Below are 20,204 nucleotides of genomic sequence, written 5' to 3'. Positions count from 1 at the left end.
GGTCAAATGATGTTACGAAGGAGAAAATAGTCATAGTAATTATGCCTAAAAAGCTTCTATTTAGATGTAAGGGAATGTCGATCTTTTTGATGAACCATGTCAACCAATGGCAATGCAGCATCTAACGCATTAACGTACAGAAGAACAGCGATGTGAACGCTAGCTAAAGCTTTACTGAATGTGCTTTTAAGTACTACAGCACTCTTGCTTGCATTATATCTTCTTAGCAGAAAGCTTGAGAATAGATTTGTTGATGAGACATTTGATTCGCAGGTGGTATCATGTTGTTATTTTGACGAAGGTCATCATGTAAACACACATCTTCAAAAATGATACTAAATATCTGAATTTCCTGCATCTTTGTGAAAGGTTTTTTTCAGGTTGTTACTGTTTCTCTTTCTCGACACTTGCTGCTTGTTCTCCCCTTCCCGGCTGCTTTCCTTTTCAAATCGTTTTATTTTCTCCATTGCCTTCATTTGTCTTTTCCCTTCTCGAACACGCACAATACATCATCCTGTTGACAGGTCTATTGACTTTTCTCTATTTCTCCAGCATACACCCAAAAAGAGTGTATGAGGCATCATTATGGAGCTAATTACTTTCCATTTAACTATGAATATTGACCAGGGCCATGCTGATGAAAGGCCCAACAGGTGCCACTATACATCCACCTACTCATTTTCACAGACCATAGTTTCCTCTAGTCCTTTCTTTCCTGCTTTGCTTGATTTCAGTCTGTCTCTTGTTCTCTCCCACACCTTCATCAAATCTCTCGGTTTCCTTAACATGAAACTGCAGGGTTGCAATTAGACCTGGTGATTCAACTCAATGCCACATAATTGGCCTGATCTCTATTCACAAAATTAACACTGGGGAGGTAAAAGACGAGAGAGCTAGACAGAGAGAAAGACAGGCAAAGGGAGAGACAGAGAAAATAACGGTGTTGAGACGGAGAGAAACAAAGGGAGATTGACGGGGAAAGGCGGACAGAGAGAGAGAGAGACAGATCGAGAGAGAGCGCAAGCACAAGATCCCTCCCCCATGTCTAATCTAAAAATAGCACAGCAGTCTTTATCATCTGATTTGCTTCAACAGTTGGATGCAAAGTGGACGTGAAGGCCTGTGTGTTACAGTTTGTTTCTGACAAACCTCTCCCTTTATATTCACGCACCTAATTAACACAAATCCTGCTCTGTAGCCATGTGCGAGGTACACGCTTTCTTAGCATCCGATTATATATGTAAATTTAAACCAAGCAATGTCTTTAGTCAAAAAAAAAAAAAAAATTCATACTTTCTCATTTGTAAAGCCAATTGTTGCTAAATTTAGATCAGAAAGGGGCTAAAAACCATTGCGTTTTCTCGTTCACAGGAGTGTCTTGTGGATTAGATTCTTTATTGTGTTGACTGTGTGATGTGTGTGTGTGTGTGTGTGTGTGAGATTGATAGTGTTGTCTGTGTGTTTTTGTTCTTCAGAGAGGCTGGCTGAGTCATGATTCTGGATATAGTAAGACTGAAGCTACCTGTGGCTACACAACTCTCTGTAAAATTGGTTTCAAAATCGAACCAAAAAACCAAGATCTCATATCACGATATGAGTAATTTAATATCACAGTAGCAGTATCATAGTTATTTTTACTGTAAATTCAACAAAACTTACATATAAAATAACAATATGGATATACTGACCTTATATTTGGATAATCCAGTAAAAAAAAAAAAAGAAAAAGATATATGTATTATATATATATATATATATATATATATATATATATATATATATATATATATATATATATATATATATATATATATATATATATATATTTATTTATTTATATGCTTTCTATCTCAATTAAATGCTATTCTTTTCAACTTTCTATTAATCAAATATTCCTGAAAAAAATTTATAACATTTTCCATGACAATATTAAGCAGCACAACTGTTTAAAAAAAAAACCTTTCTTGAGCATCAAAGCAGCAAATTAGAATGATTTATTTAGAATTAGAAAGGGTGAACAAGCATCCCACCACTGATTGCAAGAGCAATTAATATTACATGTATGTGTTTATTTGAGCAAAGCTGCAGTCACTCATCAGCATATCAAACTGCATATCACTAATAGTTTGATTCAGTCATGAGCTTCATGGGAAACCAAACACTCTGAAACCAATGCAAACCTACATCCACATGACTCACTTGACTGTAAGCTGATCTGTTTACATGCTCGCCCCACTAAAAGCACGCCTGAGATCAATTTAGGTATTCGGTAAACATAGTCAGCAATGTTTTCAGTCAAAGTAAACAGACAGGACCACTAAAAATAAAAATCAGGCCACTACAGCCTTTGCCAACTGATATATTGTATGTCCATCTGGCCATAGAGAAAAAGAGTGTGATTAAAGACAATACAGGAAGTAATACTCAAAGCATCGTAGACCAGATGCAAAATTGTTGAAGGTATGATTGAACAGACTGTGCTGTAGCTTTATTGTGCTCACACATGGCCTCATACTAAGCCTCTGTAGATCCTTCATCTTAATGAAAACACTGCTAGGATACTCTAAACCCAACATACATGCCAATAAAAATTCCTCTCAGTCTTTCTGCAGAACACTAAGACAGAAAGAGAAACAAAGAAATGGAGAGACAGAGCGAAATAGAAAGGGAGACCGTGCACAGCTGTGACTAATACTGAATTATCTACTCTGTTACTTTCTGTTTACAGGCATTCTTAGCCTCGGCAATATTGTATTGTTTGCAATTAAATCTCATTTCAATTTGCACCACACAGATAGAGTCCTCCAGTGTTGAGCTGATGGGCCTCCACACATTCCCAAAACTATTCTGACACTGCTGAAATTGTCGTCTACGATTCAGAAAGTGTATATGTTGTTTGGTTCATAACTGAAGGATGCACACCACACAGCTCTCAATGGTTAGGATTCATGCTTCGAGCAGCAGCAAGACGCATCTCTAATTAATAAAACACACATGATCTAAACAGGTTCAGGTTCTTTAAATGCTCCTATATGCCCGCATGCCAGAGAGTGATTGAGATAATGACTAATGCATGCATAGTGCATGGATCACTCTGATGAGAGCAGAATAATGATGACAATGATGGTAATGTGATTATGACGAATAACTAAGTACTCGCTTCCTGTGGTGTATGAGGCAGGAGGGCAACGCTATGCTGTTAGAGATAAATATGTAGTTAAAGCACAATGAGAATCAAACGCATGATCACACGAAAGGACAAATAATCCAGGAAAAAGAGCTCTAGATGGATTGTAAAGTTTCTTTAGAATGGAACTTCAAAGATTATGATAACAGGTGTAACTCGATATAAAAAACGAATTTAAATTTAGTTTGTGAACGGATGAAAAATGGAAATGTGTGAAAGAACATGCTACTCAGTCTTAAACAGCTACATTCCCCATCATTCTCTGTGACACCACAAGTATGAAATGCTGCATCAGCTTCATAGCACACTACTCATTCACACTACTGTTTAAAAGTTGACTGGATGCCACTGGAATGTAATCTATGATTCAATAAAGCTTAATAAAAATTCTAATATGCACAAACTGATCAAACACATCATTGTTTTACCCAGACTGAAGGGGTAGGCTTATTTAGTTAGTGTTAATGGCTAACCACATATCGAACATATCTACACACATCTACATTTTCACTTCACTTCATTATACAGAAAGGCTAGTATATTGCTCTCTTTAAAAGGTCATACTGTCACGCTAGTACTGCTGGTATTGTGTTGTCTGTACCACATATCACCTTTAACTTGTGCAATGAAAACCTACGTATATGACTGAGAAACAAACTGTGAAAATTTTCAGTTGGTGTGTGATCTAAGCACCTATTTACACATCTGAAAACATGAATTCATGAACTCAAGACATTTAAAAGAATTACAAAATCTAATACCAAAATCAATATGGCCTTTAAAAACAGAGCGAGAAAGGAAATGGATATTAACATTATCATCACATTACGTATGAACACATTTAATTATTACCTGCAGAATTAAATATAAAAATTTACACACAGGCAAGAACACGGTCCCCCATCTTAAAGAAGTCACAGAACAGACTTTTTGCTCTGTTTTAGCACATTAGTCTATCTATCAGCAGACTGATATTTTATACATGAGCTGGGGGATGGATGCATTTAATAAAAGTTCATAGGTTTGTGCATATACAAGTAAAGCTGTTGAGTTTTTGTTTGCTGCAAAATAGTTATATCACTTCATGCATGTTTTGTTAGTAAAACCTATAGTTCCAGAAGTCATTTGTGTTTAGCTGTGAGTGCTCTAGCACAGTCTGGAACTCATCTGTGTATGTTTACTGTTGTCCACAACTCATTCCTGAGGAACAAAGGAACAGTCGAACCTCACTGAAGTAAGCAACACTAGGGATTCAGCCAAAGAAAAGCTTAATGACTGGCACATGTGCCGTCATGGAGATAATGAAAATATTGTAAGACTGTTACGAAAATGAATGTTGACAAATAAATAAAAAAACATGAAAACATGAAGATAGGACTAGAAAAATAGCACTGCTAGATTATGATGCATCAATATTATTGAAAAAGAGTCAATTAAAGGAATAGCTGCATGAGGTGAAGAGACGAACTCTAAAAAACTGAAGCCCATTCTGTGCCACCTCCTATGAGATTAATCAGAGAGGCTATCCTAGACACACAACATAAATGTACAATTGCAACTTCTACATGCACAAAAGGATGCAAATACAAGTTAACTAATGCCGCATTTCCACCGAAATTACCTGGAACATTTGTACCAGGAACTTTTTTTCCCAGGAACTTTTTCCCCCCAGACCTGTTTTGGACGTGCATCATCGGTAGTTAGTTCTGACTTCGTGCATTCGACTGGGGAGTGTGATGTCCACGACGACGCGAATCCTGTAATTTTCCTCTCTGTATATTTACAATAAAATGAAATAGGATATCAAATACCACTGCCTCCTTTGGTTTTCATTTAAGCATAATAACAGCTGCAGAAATGTACTTAGTTCATAGATATGTGTATATGCAGCTATTACAATGAAACGAAATATTATAGAAATTTGCCTTTTTAATTTTAATTTTAACATAAAGATAAATTGAATACAGGCCAAAGAAAACCTGTTAGATTTACCCCGCAGCTGAATTATATGTTATATTTTAACCACTAAAGAGACATCAGAGCCAGCGGCACATATCAGAAGGTCTAGCGGAGGTGAGGCTGCTCTCAGCGGATAGATGATCACTGAGCTCCCGCTGATTGCGTGGAGCTCACTGTCTACGAGATCGGCGAAACATTTTTAAACAGGCGCTGTCTTTATAAATAAACCATAGATTTGAGTTTTAAACAACTACATTCTCGGCTGAAATACTTTTAAAATTACATTTCATGACACAATAACAGTAATATTTTGAAAATGTTGATCCAAATAAATGGTGGTTGAAATCACAATGCTGCGTGAACTCAACCAATCAGCATGTTTAGCGCCAAAGTCCCGCCCCCGAAAGTTTCGGAACTTTGAAAAAGTACCACCTCGCCAGCAGGGACTTTCTGAGGGGCATTTTTTTACCCGGAACTTTATTTAGTTCCTGGTTCCTGCACTGGAAACACACTAAGTACCAGGCCAAAGTCCCTAGTTCCTGGGTAAAGTTTCTGCGGTGGAAACACGGCATAAAGCTAAGTTGATATTTCCAGAGAGTGTAACGCCTGCTGTGGATGTGCTCTTCCCAAAGCAGTGCGCTGAAACATGGGCAAGGAAAGCAAAAAGAATTCACGACATTCAATAATGTTCCCCTTATAATGTTGAAATACTGTTAAAAAAAATAATTCTAAGAACCAAAAAAAAAAATAAACTATTGCATTATTAAGATCATCCGTATTTTTGAAAAAGAGACACCAAAGCAATATTACCGTCTCAACTAACACAGCAATTATCATTAATATCAGGCATTGCATTTGAGCTGAAACTGTGAATAAAATCCACCCTGCAGCGCCTTGCTAGTGAGTTAATAAACTCCGACAAACACATCATCTAGTAGAATGATCAGATATATATACCCATAACAACTAATGCGCAAGTGAACTTGACCGTATACTGATGTGTAATTCATTGTGGATGCGCTCTTCCCTTAAAAGCGCACTGAAAAACGGGCCACTAAAGCACAAAGAATTTACAATATTCTATAACAATCATGTTCTCATTGTAATGTTATGTATGTGACAGAGTGATGCTGCACATATTGCACTTAACTGTATTTAATGACCAAATTGATTCCAGGCCTAACAAATCAGACCTCAAATACCGCCCAATATCAGAAAAAAAAGACACACATCATTTCAGGGCGATCTTCGTTTTATGATTAATCTCGCTGTCATGTCTCGAGTACTTGTGACCATTCCTGAACCTTAATAAGAATAAAAATCATCTTTCTAAAACATTGCAAAATAAATGTACAAATAAAGTAATTATTGTAACTATCATATATTTATATTATAACTATCATATATACACACATACATATACATATATATATATAAATATATGAGTAAATAAAATAATTATGAGCAGTACATTTCCACAACTCTAGCTATTTGGACCACTGCAATGTGTGCTCTAGAGAATTTGGGTGCCATAGTGTGTACTCATGATTTCAACACTATGCAAATGACAGTGAGAGAGACAGTTTGGGAAATGAGAGAGACAGACTGTGGTTGGTTGTGGGGATTGGCAGTCTATTTGAACATCACTCCTCAGGCAAACGAACACACGAATGCCAAACCAGCCAACACCATTAAAATGCTAATGTAGAGAAAAATGGGTCCGCACATCTCTACAGTTGCTGTACATCACACAGATCTACAGATACACACTGTTCTAAAAAAACACACCACTAAAATATGCATGAACATACACTCGCCTCGCTATCAAAATCTCAAAAACTCACCAAGACTCGTAGGTTTTATGAGCTCATCCAGTACATCATAGAATGGAAGCCGTTGAAGTTTGACATCAGGGTGTACGGGGTGCAGGTTCGTGGGGAGGCGGGGCAGTCCCAGCTCGTGTTTGGGCCCGAGAAGCGAGATGGGGAGCAGAGGGGATGGGGGCGCTCTGTGCCCATCAAATCCCAACTGCGTGAGGCCAGGGGGCAAAGAGGCAGCGGTGGGGTGAACTCCAGGCAGGGCCAACTCTGTTGGGGACACCAGCTTGGTGGGAAAGCGTCGTCTGTAGAGCTCCTTGATCTTCATCTGGACGGCAGGGCTGCAGCCGGCTTTAAGGAGGTGTAAGGCTTTAGTCAGGAGCTCGTGCTTTCGTCCATGTTTGTTTCTGCCTGCGTAGCCCAGAAGAACCTGCAGCTCTGACACCCGCAGGCTCATCACCATTTGCTACAGGAGAAGGAAAGAAAGAGAGCGGCAGAAATTAACACGCACATCCTGAGCCAACTCGATCACAACATCACACTTCCAGCGCCAAACACACTTCATTTGCATAGGCCAAACTGTTTACTGGGCAAACACACATACACATACTCACAGCTCAGACACTCATCAGAAGGCACACACAAACCAGAACACACTCAAATACAAACACATCTCTCACACAGACACACACACACACACAAACGTTCCCTCAGGCTAGGATAGTTCAGTAATGGTCTAAGCTAGCAGCCCCAAACACACACAAACACAACGGAAGTGTCACATTCCACAGGCAAGAAAACGAGACGGAAAAACAAACAATGCAGAGCAAAGACAGGTAATGTACACACTACCATTCTTAATAATAAACCGTTTTCTCACATGCTATCTATTTGACTGATGTGTGTGTTTCCTGGCGAGGTTACAGAGACGGTCTTGTCATTTCTCAATATGCGTTTTTATGCGACTTTAGTAAATTAGCTCAAAAGGCAAATATTATTAATTAATCACACCTTGATATAAATAATTATAAATATTTGGATCAACTAATGGAATTAATATTAGCGATAGCGAACACCCGGTGTTAATCATTATTAATTCTAAGAAATGTTTATTTACCGTGTATAGAAAATAACATACTTGTTATACAATACTATTCAAAGCATGTAGCCAAAATCTGCATGATTAGAGACTCTGAGATACAAACAAGACTATATTAACTACACTAAACACTTAAACTTTCTAACACACACACACACATAGTTCGGATAGAGAGCTTAAGCAGAGTATAGGAAATCAAGCAGTTATAGTATTGAGATTCAGCAGATCAACAGCCTTGAGCAAACCATCAAAACCACCGTTTCTTAGTTCTAACACACCCTTCTTTAAAATGGATGGGACTACTTAATTTAATTGATCAAATAATGAGACTTGCATACTTGCATGTATTGTCTGTTTGAATAAAAGTGTCCTGATGCAGTTTGTTGAGGCTCTAGTTGATCTTGGCTGAATATTTTCTGGATGAAAGAGAACCAGCTGAAGTCAGAGGATCTTTGCTGAATGGAAAGTCAAGGCCACAGCCTGGCACAAACTTAGGAGTCATTGGAAGACTTCTAGCACAATCTAAACTCTGACCTAATCTTGTGATCAGTGATCTCTAAAGTGTGTAGATGTCACATCCTCAGGATTTGACTGAGCCAATGAGGAATGGTAACTCTGGAGGGACATTTTGGTCTTCTATAAGGGTGTTTTGCAAATGAAATAGGATTGGCTGTTGAAGAAAAAAATCTTCAAGATTCTTATAATACTAATGTGTCACAGAGTAAGATAAATGTAATGTAAATAAACAAATAGGAAATATAATTTGGAGCTCACAAATGCCAAGCAGACATATGTGCGTTCTTGCTTATTTAAAGGGATACTCCACTCCAAAATGAAATTGTTGTCATTAATCACTTGTTTAATGACAAAATTTTCTTTAAGTAATAATAAAACATTGATTCAAGGTGTACTATATAGGAAAACCACTATCAAAGAACATATTATTATATAGGATACATGATTGTACATGTCTCAGTGAATTGTAGACACAAAGTTCTGGATTATGCATGTTTATTCATAGAATGGTATGTCTATGAATTCATGAGGTGGAAAGAGTCTGTCTTTCAAAGGGTCTGTTCCATTGCACATAGCATCTTTCCACATACTTTTTAGCAATAAAGAGTCTTATCAGATGGTAGCTCTGGTAACTGAGCCCTCTTAGAGTGATAGATTACTTTCAGGGGATGGTTCACGGAACTCACAGAGTGGGTTTTAAAGATTATTTTTTAAATATAACAAATAATTGTGTGTCTGATCGGCCCAGCCGTTCTCATATAGTACATCATCCTCAAAGGTCAAAGTTCAATTACAACACTCAAGAACACAAATACAGACTACACAGATGTGTTCTTGATATCGAGGATGCACCAAATACAGACGAGAGAAGCAAACTGTAAGAAATTCCAGATGGAAGCTTGCAAGCTGTTAAACTTTGTTTCATGCATGCAAAAGCATGACTGCTTGTGAAAGTAAACATGTCGTTTATTTTTGCAGTAATCTTATAGTGAAAAAGACCTGAAGAAAGCCTGCAGTGTTTTTTAGTGGCATATTAAAAAGAATCTTAACATTGACAGAGCACTATTTACACAAATACATGCAGTAAAATAAAAAGAATGCAAGTATTTAATTAGTTAAGATGACGCCTCGATCTGTGATGTTATTGTGCATTGGGTGGTACTGTCCTGCTATTTAAAATGTGCTAGGATGGTCAGATGAGCAACAAGACATCTCCATTCTCACAAAGATGCTTTGTGTGTCCTCGTGTCATTCTGAGGTTGATCTTTGAGGGTAGCCTGGCAAGACCGGTCTCCATGAGAATGCAAGCCCATTGTCTGCCTTCTTAGAATTGAGAAACATCCTCTGTCATCATTTACTCACCGACATGTCAGTCCAAACCTGTAAAGAAGTGAAAAACGTGCCAGTATATGTCCATACAATGAAATTCAGTGGGGTTCAGTGTTGCTATAGACCCCACTGGCTTTCACTATATAGACCAAAACAGTAAAAATATGTTTCAGAATATAATTTCATGTTTCACAGGTGAAAGTTATACAGGTATAATGCCATAAGGGTGAGTAAATGATGACAGAATTAGAATGTGGGGTGGAACTATATGTTTAACCATTTACGTTTTGAAACTGCTATATTCCTAAGCAACTTCTGTTTTCATTCTTTCCTGTGTAAATATATGTTAGTTTCTCCTTTGGACAAGACATTAGTTTAGAATTAACCAGACAATAAAAAAAGCTTACAATGCACTGATTAACAACTCAATCCCTGTGCTGCACACAAGAACAAGAGCCTGCCAGACAGTCCTGAATAAAACACATGATGCATTTCTGCTTTAAAATGAGGAGAAGATAGCAGAGGAGAAAGAAAGAGACAACAGTGGGCATGAGAGAGAGAGAGAGAGAGAGAGAGAAATATATATATGGGGGAAGGGCAGAGATATGAGCTACCCAGCTTCCAAACCAAATGAATTTGAACACACACACGCAGACACACACACACACACGCACACACACAGAGAGAGATGGCTCAAGTAAAAATCCTCAGCAGGCATAATGCTGTTTGAAAGCATAGTCTGTCGAAAAAATGTGTAGTGACTGCAGCTTACAAGAATGACTCAAATTTCCCCCTATAATAAGCGCTGCTATAATTGTCATGCACATTTTATCAGTAAAGCTGGTTCTGTGATTAGTAGTAAATCTCCATCACCTGTTTTCAGGTGGAGCAGCATTTACTACACAGAGCTGTGGTTCTCTGACAAGCTATTCAGAATCGCTTTCATAATCACAGACGATTTAATTGTAAAAATATGAAATCGACAAAATTGTCAATTTTGACAAAAGCTGACTGCGTATCTTCTCTGTGAACTACGGCTCTGTGTAGTAAATGCTGCTCCATCTGAGAGCATGTGAAAACACCACATTTAATAACATTTTAACTCCAAACTCACTTCATAACGTCAGACAAGTGTTTGAAATAAAATCTGTGAGATGATGTGGCTTCTTAAACAGAATAATTAAGGCCCATAATATTAAATTGTATACTAAGCAGTGATAGTACTTGTACTTGTATTATGATGAAAATTGTAATAAGATCACAGAACTGTGCTTCACTAAAGAGATGCATGATAATCACTGCTTCTGCCTTATCGCGATTCATCGCCTTTGCGATTTAATTCCGATTAATTGTGCAGCTCTACCTATAACAACCCATAACAATCCAATCAGTCATTAATTCACTTACTGATCCATCATACTTGTGTGTGTGTGTGTGTGTTTGTGTGTGTGTGTGTGAGAGAGAGAAAGAGAGAGAGAGAGAGAATGAGAATGTATGTTTGGGCTTATGAGTCTGAACAGTTCAAATGAAATGGGGAAAAAGAGAAAGAGAGAGAGATGGAGGTTCCTGACCATGAGCACACACATTGCATCTGTCAACTGCTTCAAATGTCTGTCAGTTCTCTCTCTGAGGCACACTTGCTTTTTCACATATCCAGGGTCTCAAAGTACAGTCTTGTTTTAACAATCAAATAATGCAATAATGAGTGTACTGAAGACATCCTGAAAAAATAAGCTCAGGTCCAATCATAATAAAGGAGTTAGCGGTGATTAAATTACATTCCAGGAATCAGATATCATAGGGAGTGAGACGCATTGTGAAGCATTTTGTAGATCCACACTGAACCCAAATCTGATGCATATATAAACAGACAGCAGGATGTTTACCGCTTACAGCCTACTGTATTTAACCACATTTTGATGTTGTTTGAGCTGGAAGTCATGTGGGTACAAGACTTGTTGTCAAATCAGCTCAGACAGTTCGCAACATGGTTGGAAAAGTTCTGTATTGATGCTATGTATGAGAAGGAAAGCCTTAAAAGGAATGCTTTGAGACACTTTTGAGACCCTTCATATAATGTCAACACACCACTTGACAGTTGCAGTATTAAGTCTAGAAAACCATTATTCAAATAAGATTAAAATACAGAATTCACCAAGCACCTTTGTGAGCAGCCAAGTGTATACCTGCATGACATTCATGTTTGGTTCACATGAATTTCATTCCTCTGACTTTCCTCACCAAAGTAAACCGCCCACATATCGCTCTCTCTCTCTCTCTCTCTCTCTCTCTCTCTTACACTCAAAACCCTCATCACAGCCCAGTGGGTCTAATGTTATACAGCCATTTACAACCAACTAATACAGCAAATGTCACACAACACCAAACCTCAGGTGTCAGCAAGTAAAGGTCCAGGTTGTGCAAGTGTCATCGTCAGATACGGCCACCCTGCTGAGGTTTTCCTGCACAACGCTGTGTCATATGAGTTTGAAAGTGGTTCAACAGCACCAGCAGCACTCTAAAACCCACAGAGAAGAGAAACAAAGACGTGCACTTGATGTCTGCAGAGTCGATCAGCTTTGTTCAAATAGTTAACTGATATGAATAATAGGTTGAGTGCTAAAAAAATGTCTACAAAGCTAATTCATTCTTTCCAATTACCTGCAAAGTGGACTTAAGGCTATCTTCCCATCAGACTACAAATCATAGGGAGCATGCATGTTGAGGTACTACATCATCACAGTCAGGAAATATTTCATGTAAAATTTCACTGAAGCACCGTATTTCCTGTACTTCCAGATGGAAGTGTTCATCCCGATCACCTTGGAGTGTGGACTTGAGTGAGCAGGGCACGTGCGTGCCATTATGTAGACATTTTGGAATGCACTTGGCAAAGGGAGCGACAATTTCAGATCACTTCCATTTGGAATTTGCCCGTGAACCATAAGGTACAAGATACGCATACCATAACACCCCTATTATAGCTTTTAATATTATCATCACTGTAAGACACACTATCATTCAAAATGTTGGGGTCTGTAAGAGTTTTTAATGTTTTTGAAAGAAGTGTCTTATGCTCACCGAGATAGCATTTATTGGATCAACAATACAGTAAAAACAGTACTAGTGTGAAATATTATTACAATTAGAAAAAATCTGTACTCCATTTTATTTTGGTGATTCCAGTCTTCAGTAAAATACATGATCTTTTTTAGAAATCATTCTTATTTGCTGATTTGAAACATTTTTTATCAATGCTGAAAACAGTTTTTCCCTAATATATATATTTATGGAAATCGTGAAACATCTTTTTTTTTTTTTTTTTTTTCATGAAGTAGAAATAATTTTTTTGGGGAAAAAATAATTTAATGACATAAGTCTATTTTAACATTGTCTTATAACAATGTCAGTTCTGATCAATCTTTTGCATGCATGCTAAATGTCTTACTGACCCCACGCTTTTGGATAGTAATGAATTTAAGACTTTTTCAGACTTTAATTAAAATAATAAATAAACTAATAAACTGACTAACCTTTTATTTTAGTTTTTTTTTTTGTTTATATGAATAACATACGCAAATAAATTCAAACATATACAAGTAAAATAATCATGGTCATGTTCCATCATCATCCCCCAAACACCTAATCCAAGTGACCATGTGTCTGAGTCTGATATAGTTCCAAAGAATGAACTGTGCCATGAAATCCCCTGCACAGTGTGTAGGGAGCAGTGAAGACTGTGTAGGGAGTCTGTGAATCCGAATGCAGCTGGAATCTGACCATCTACTGAGGAAGTCCGTGTATTTATAAATCCATCCAAAACAAATAGAATAAAGGTTATGACTGCTCAGCGTACAACCAAAAAGAACCTACATTATTTACTTCTCTGAGGCTAATTTATGGGTTGGTGCATTTGCCTCGGGGGCAGCATAGAGCGAACAGTAAGTTATCATTTCTTCTGAATAAAAAATTATCAAGATCCTTTTCTTTTTTGCAGCAGCAGCATATGTAAATGTGTGTATGTTTATTTTGGCTCCTGATGTTCAAGGTAAATCTGTGCCAGGTACGTGCTCTACAGAAAGGAGAACATAAGATGCCAAATAGACCTGCACAAAACCCAAAGGTCTTTGTGTGTTTCTCCACTGCTGAAACAGAGTAGTAGCATTTTTCAGGTTCCGGTGTTGCAATGCATGTTGTTAATTTAAGCATTTGTGCAGGTGCATCTGCAGACTGTCTTTGGGACTCAGGTGCACATGAGCCTGTGATGAAGATCATCTTTCAGAGGATGAAGGTGACTCAATCCCTCCATCTTTTCACATGCCTGTCTGTCTGATGCTGTGACTGAGAGCCAACAAACAGTTGAGAAGTCACTTGCATGCACAATCTCTTGTGTCTCTAGCTAAGAGCCCAGAACACAATTAGTGTGGCAGATTTTCCTCCAACTTTCTCTCTTTTATCCACCCCTCCCCCAGCATCTCCAGCCCTGCAGCTCACTGGCAGAAGATCAACACTCACATACCTCAGTGCTTTGTGTTTCACCAACACAGCTCCAGCTGTGAGCGCACACACACACACACATCCATCCGTGTAACCATACAATCATAGCATGATCTAAAGGCTCCAGATACGACAGCAGTAAATAGCAAAGTCCCCAGCAGAGCCACTCAACGGTCTACAGACACTGCACACAAACACCGCTTACAATATATGAGTGCTTCTCAATGGAGCTCCTTCACAAAAGAAGGAACAAGTGACTGAGCACGCATACCAAACAACCCAAAACAGGTGGTGTTTTGTTCAGAATTATTATTTGAAAAAGGAAAGTTTTAGGATTCTATCAGATTATGAAGTACACATTTGTCTTTCTGAGAATGCAGAGTGCAGAGGCCAGTTACAGTCTGATGGGTGTTTAGAGATCGACCTGTTGATATTTTATAACTGAAAACAAATATGTTTAATATGCAGCACTGGATTTTAGTTCGTTTTACTTCTGTTTTTGTATTATCTTCATATCACAACAATAAAAATGTATGTTTTTTTAACAGCAGCCACAATATTAACAAAATAGCTGCAATAAATTGTTTTAAGAAATTACAAAAACTATAAGAAAATCTTAAAGAAATTACAAGGTAATGTTTCAACTTTGCATAAATGTAATCATATGTTTTAAAGTTTATAACGATGGATTGGGGTTGTTTATGTTAAAGAGTAAAGAGAACCAGTTCATTATAATCATACATTGTTAGGAACATAATCAAAACAGATAATAAATTACGTTAGAGTGGGTCCATTTTGTACAGCACATTGTCAGAATTATGAATGCTTTTGTATACAACCTACATTTGTATTATATCTGTTAGTCTGATTCACAAAAAACTGAAAACTATTTCAGTAGGTCTGAACATTTAAAGTGTTACATTCCTGTTCAGATATTTTACTGCAATTATTGAAAACATCCTGTAGAAGTGAAGATAAAATCTTTTGGTTTTCCAAAGTCTATAATCTGTCAAAATAAGTCCTTGATCCATAGTGGTCGACTGAAATGGTAACAGCTTCGGCCACTGCAAAAAGCTATACGATTTTAAACGGCTAAAGATCTCAATTTAACAAAAAATGTAGGTCCCACTTTATATTAGGTGGCCTTAACTACTATGTACTTACATAAAAAATAAGTACAATGTACTTATTGTGTTCACATTGTATTGTAAAACACTTTTGCTGCTATTGAGGTGGGATAGGGGTAAGGTCAGGGAGAGGGTTGGAGGTATGTGTAAGTTTAAGGGTGGGTTAAGGTGTAAAGTATGGGTCAACAGTGTAATTATAAATGTAATTACAGAAATTAAATACAGATGTAATTACATGTAGTTTTTTTAAAAAGTATAAGTACAATGTAAAAACATGTATGTACACAATAAGTACTAAATTATTAATTAAAATGTAAGTACATAGTAGTTAAGGCCACTTAATATAAAGTGGGTCCAAAATTTAAATATAAAAATAAATGAAACACAAAAACTTCACACTTCACCTTTACTCGCATAACACAAATTAAATGACAGTATAACGAAATGTACACAACAAAATCACTGAATTGCAACACTAATACAAAAGATTTGCTCAAAATGGAAAATAGAAATGTTGTATACTTTGACAGTCCTGTTGGTTGATTCTGAAACTAATAAAAAGGAGAACTAACACTACAGTGAATAGGTCAGGTGGACACTGTTATTGACCAACACCACTAGTCAAATAATCAGCCCGACTAATACATCAGTCAACAGTTTTGTTTTGTTTTGTTTTTATTACTTCCAAATCATTTGTTTTTAACCGGAGAAAGAAGAATATCACTGACTCTCCCTACAGAGTCCAGGACATTCAGATCTTAAGGTGACATCCATCTCTTCATGCTCTAATGTCTGGACACAGTCAGAAGTTAGTGGATTTTCTGCAGGAAACACAATGAAAAATTCAGACCAGACTTCAGAGCATAACATGAATCCAAAACAAAAGCAAACCAGAGACCAAAGCACACTTGAGCTTTATCTTACCTGGAATAGAAAGATATCATTGTTCCTGTGTCTACACATAGAAATATTTTCAATTACATTTATCAAGAAAAGCCAAAAAAACAGTTTCAAAGAGGAATAAAAACATTTATTTTGTGATTAGCATGAACGTACACATCATGCATTAAAGTCATAATGAATCACAGTAGCAAGAAATCTTTTTTTCTGTATTGTAACTTAAATCAGAGTGTTACAGATTATCAGAAGTGAAATAAAATGACTTGAAATTTTGAGATGTGGCCATTGCATTTTAAAAATGAAGATGAGCTTGCAGTCAGTTGAGGAGGATGGGGTTTAAACTGAATAAAGAATTGGAGTAGTCCAACATATGTCACCAAAATAAGCCTCTCTCTCTCATAGAAAGATTGAGTTATGGCTTTTTGATTAAATATCAAAAACAGCAAACAAGTACCCTCATTTACAAACAAATCACAGAGAGAGCGAGAGAACGAGAGCTTTCTTCAGTCAGCTTGGATGTGCATCACTGTCTCTTGGCAGCTTTAAAAACACAAAATCTTATTTGTTGACCATGTGGAGCTCGTTGCATTTTACATCTAATAATGCTGTGATGTAGTGTGAACTATGCTGAGAGGAGACGTGAAGACTTTAATAGATGATTAAGACGGTAGTCCTTTTCCAAACAGAGCGCGAGTGCTGAGCTGACTACACATACAGTATAAGCCATAACAGCAGCAAATGACCCCAGATCAGCGGGATGATTCCACAATGTTCTGGAAGAAATTCCTCTACTCCAGTATTTGGTTATGTGCTGAACTGTGTGAGAGGATGTGCGGTGTGAGCTAAACCCCCAGGAAATTGGTACATGAGCTAGAGCCAGGTAAGAGAACATCTGCTGAAGGGAGATATAAAACACACACACAACCACAATCCCCATCTTAATCACCTCTCAGTTGATGGATGCTATTTTGTGTGGCCAGAGATAGCTGGCCATAGCCTGAGAGAGGGAATGAGCACATCAGTATAACTAGAAGCATGTGTGTGTGTTTCAATAGATCTCATCAAATGCATAAAATAATGAAACGAGGAATGCATGCACACTCAAATTATTTTTCTTTGTGCTGACATAACAGCAACATCCAAAAACCCTACAATAAAACACCTAGACGGTGGACCTACACTGATATTTCCTGCAGGTATGCAACAGGACAATATACGGTAGATCTCTCGTGCCTCAAAAACAGCTTAGGTCTGACCATCTCTTAACTAATAAATCAACAACAGATATGAATATGATATGACAAATATCCATGCTCCTCTGGGAATCAATGCAACTAAAATTTAAAGAGGTATAAATAAATAAGATTTATTTATTTCACTCATGGGGTAACTTAATGGACACAATCACTTCCACAGAGCAGTGCAATTTATGGAAATTGTGAGAAAATGAAGCACAAAATTCATCATGAGGAAGTGTCCCACAACAAGACAAAGCAACCTTGATGATTAACTTTTAAGCTTCTGGAAATCTTTACTAAACAGTAGGCTCTGTTTAAATCAGGGGTGTTTCTAGCCTCTCTTCAGTACAGGGGCCTCCATCAAAAAAAGTGTTTTAAAAAATTTAGCACTGAGCAAAGCACTGAGATTCCCGTGAAAATAAGCAAGTAGTCGACATGCATAGAGTCAACAGAGTTTACCAAGAACACAGTCTTCACACCACAAGCCCGAGTCCTTGAACTGATGCATATCAGTCCAGCAAGCAACTTCCTCTCCTATCCACCCTACACACATCTTCTGCCAATCTGACTGTTTTTCCAAGCAAAAGTAACATTTTGTACAGTTGCTGATTACTGCCTTTAAAGTAACTATTAAATATTTCTGCAAGCAAAGTGAACAGAGGTGGTGTAAAATATCAGGTTAGCTGCCAAATCTAATTATGGCTTTGAATGTACTCTCTGCACTGGTGGACCTGCCAAAGACACAGATCAAGGGCAAACAATATATCTATTTGAAAGAAATGAGTAATAAATGCAAAACAGGAACAGAGAACTAAATCTTTTTGTATTTTTTTTTTTATGGATAGCAAAAAGGCAAGATGAAACCTTGAATGGGAATAAATAAAAGAGTGCTTCGCACAAATCAAAAAAGCAGAGACACTTAAAACTGTATGAACTTCTGTCAGTGTGCCGTCAACTCTCGATCATGATACAGAGGCTTTCAGTTTCCATAGACACACACAAAAAAAATTAAAAAGCCTTATCAGACATGCACAGTTTGAAGAAGAAGAAAAAAACACATCTTAAAACACATTGTTGATCAGTTTTCCATTCGTATTATGAGCTCACAGACCCTATTAACGGAAATTCAGCAACATCAGAACATCTCAGCCAGGTAACACCTGTCATTAACACACTAATTTAAACTTAAAGGGTTTAGTTTGCACAAAAAATAATTTTGGTCCAAAACTATGACTGTATTGTCTCTGTGAAACACAAAAGATCCAGCATGACAGCTTCAGTCACCATTCACTTTCATAGACACCATTCACTTTCAAATGGTGACTGAAGCTGTCATTCTTCCTTTTCACACAAGTTTTTTAAATTTTGGGTGAACTAACAGTTTAACTAACAGCAATCTAATTTTTATAATGGTCTATTATTATTATTATTATTACTATTATTTTAAGAGCATGAAGGATGTCCATTGATATCAAATAATTAATATGACGAATTTAAATATTCCATCGGTATCTAAGTGATGTCATCTGCCTGGAGTTTGGTTATTATCTGCAATAATCCGTTTTTATTTCGGTGCTGAAATCTGAGTGGCGGTGCTCGTGCACTTCCTCTCACTTGATTGACAGCTCGTCAACAGCGCTCGCGCCCCGCACGCGAAGCGATGGAGCTTTCTCCTTAATCGACTACATCACACATTATCCATCAAAATACACACATGCGGTCTACTAATAGCGTGTTTTAAAACAGCCTGAGCCTGAGTCTTTTCTACAGACGCTCTTCCGTGAGTTTTTCGGGAGAACGAGTTAAAGTTAGTGATTCCCCTGAGCTTCTTAGACAGCTCCCTCTACATCAACAATAACACGCTGGGAGCTTTCTACAACACCTCCACTGCAAAACCATCTCTCATGCAACTTAAGACACAAGAACAGAGGTTAAATGCATTAAAACGGCATCTTAATACAGCAGGTAAGTAGTACGCGTACTTCTAACGGTACATTAAGATCTGCCTGCACACTACGCGACTGGAAATTGAGCGCAGCGTTTTACCTTTAGTTCCGCACTCTCCGCCATCTTGTGACTGCTAGCGCAGGCGTGACGTCGTTGGGTCACGTGGTGTACACGCGCAGCTCGTTGCCTGCGTAACCGTTCACACGTTTTTCAAACAGTGGGGTCCGAGATGTGGCTCTAGGTTTTTGCGTGGAAAAGCAGTATGTTGTGGAAAAGTTAATATGCTTACCACTCCGAAAATTTGGTGCATCACTAGAGATTCAGGGATAGGAAGGCTAAGCTTGTTTTAGGGCGTCTGAGCGAACTTCCTCAGGATTTTTAAAGTGCCCTGAAGCTCATTAATTTATTTTAGTATGACAATAGGTTTAAACTATATTACCATTATATAATTTTTAGTCGGAATTAACTAACACACACACACACAGATATAATATATTCAAATAAATAAGCTAAAGGGCACTCTATCCAGATCCATTCAACACCAACAAAAGGAACAGAATGGCTGCAGTATCCAAAGTGCCTGGGTTT

General features: G+C 37.5%; 1 protein-coding gene across 5 annotated transcripts in view; it reads right to left on the bottom strand.

Moving 5' to 3' along the window:
* The window catches only part of LOC128016902 (E3 SUMO-protein ligase PIAS1), a 31,478-nt gene extending 11,665 nt beyond the window's left edge, over positions 1-19,813 (bottom strand). The window contains exons 1-4 of one of the 5 annotated variants that reach the window (XM_052601832.1): positions 19,716-19,752; positions 9,941-9,958; positions 8,401-9,855; positions 6,991-7,429 (exon numbers count right to left, since the gene is read on the bottom strand). In XM_052601832.1, coding sequence (XP_052457792.1) covers positions 6,991-7,429; positions 8,401-8,406 — 445 coding nt within the window. In that variant the 5' untranslated portion in view covers positions 8,407-9,855; positions 9,941-9,958; positions 19,716-19,752. Of the gene's footprint in view, positions 1-6,990; positions 7,430-8,400; positions 9,959-16,259; positions 16,281-19,715 lie in introns of those variants that run through there. The other 4 variants (XM_052601829.1, XM_052601831.1, XM_052601833.1 and 1 more) reach the window with 4 other exon arrangements.
* Between the last annotated feature and the right edge of the window lie 391 nt (positions 19,814-20,204).

The sequence above is a fragment of the Carassius gibelio genome, chromosome A7, assembly GCF_023724105.1.
Source record: "Carassius gibelio isolate Cgi1373 ecotype wild population from Czech Republic chromosome A7, carGib1.2-hapl.c, whole genome shotgun sequence".
NCBI classification, from domain to species: Eukaryota; Metazoa; Chordata; class Actinopteri; order Cypriniformes; family Cyprinidae; genus Carassius; species Carassius gibelio.
Note: the sequence above shows the minus strand (reverse complement) of the source record. Positions and strands in the feature narration are given on the sequence as shown.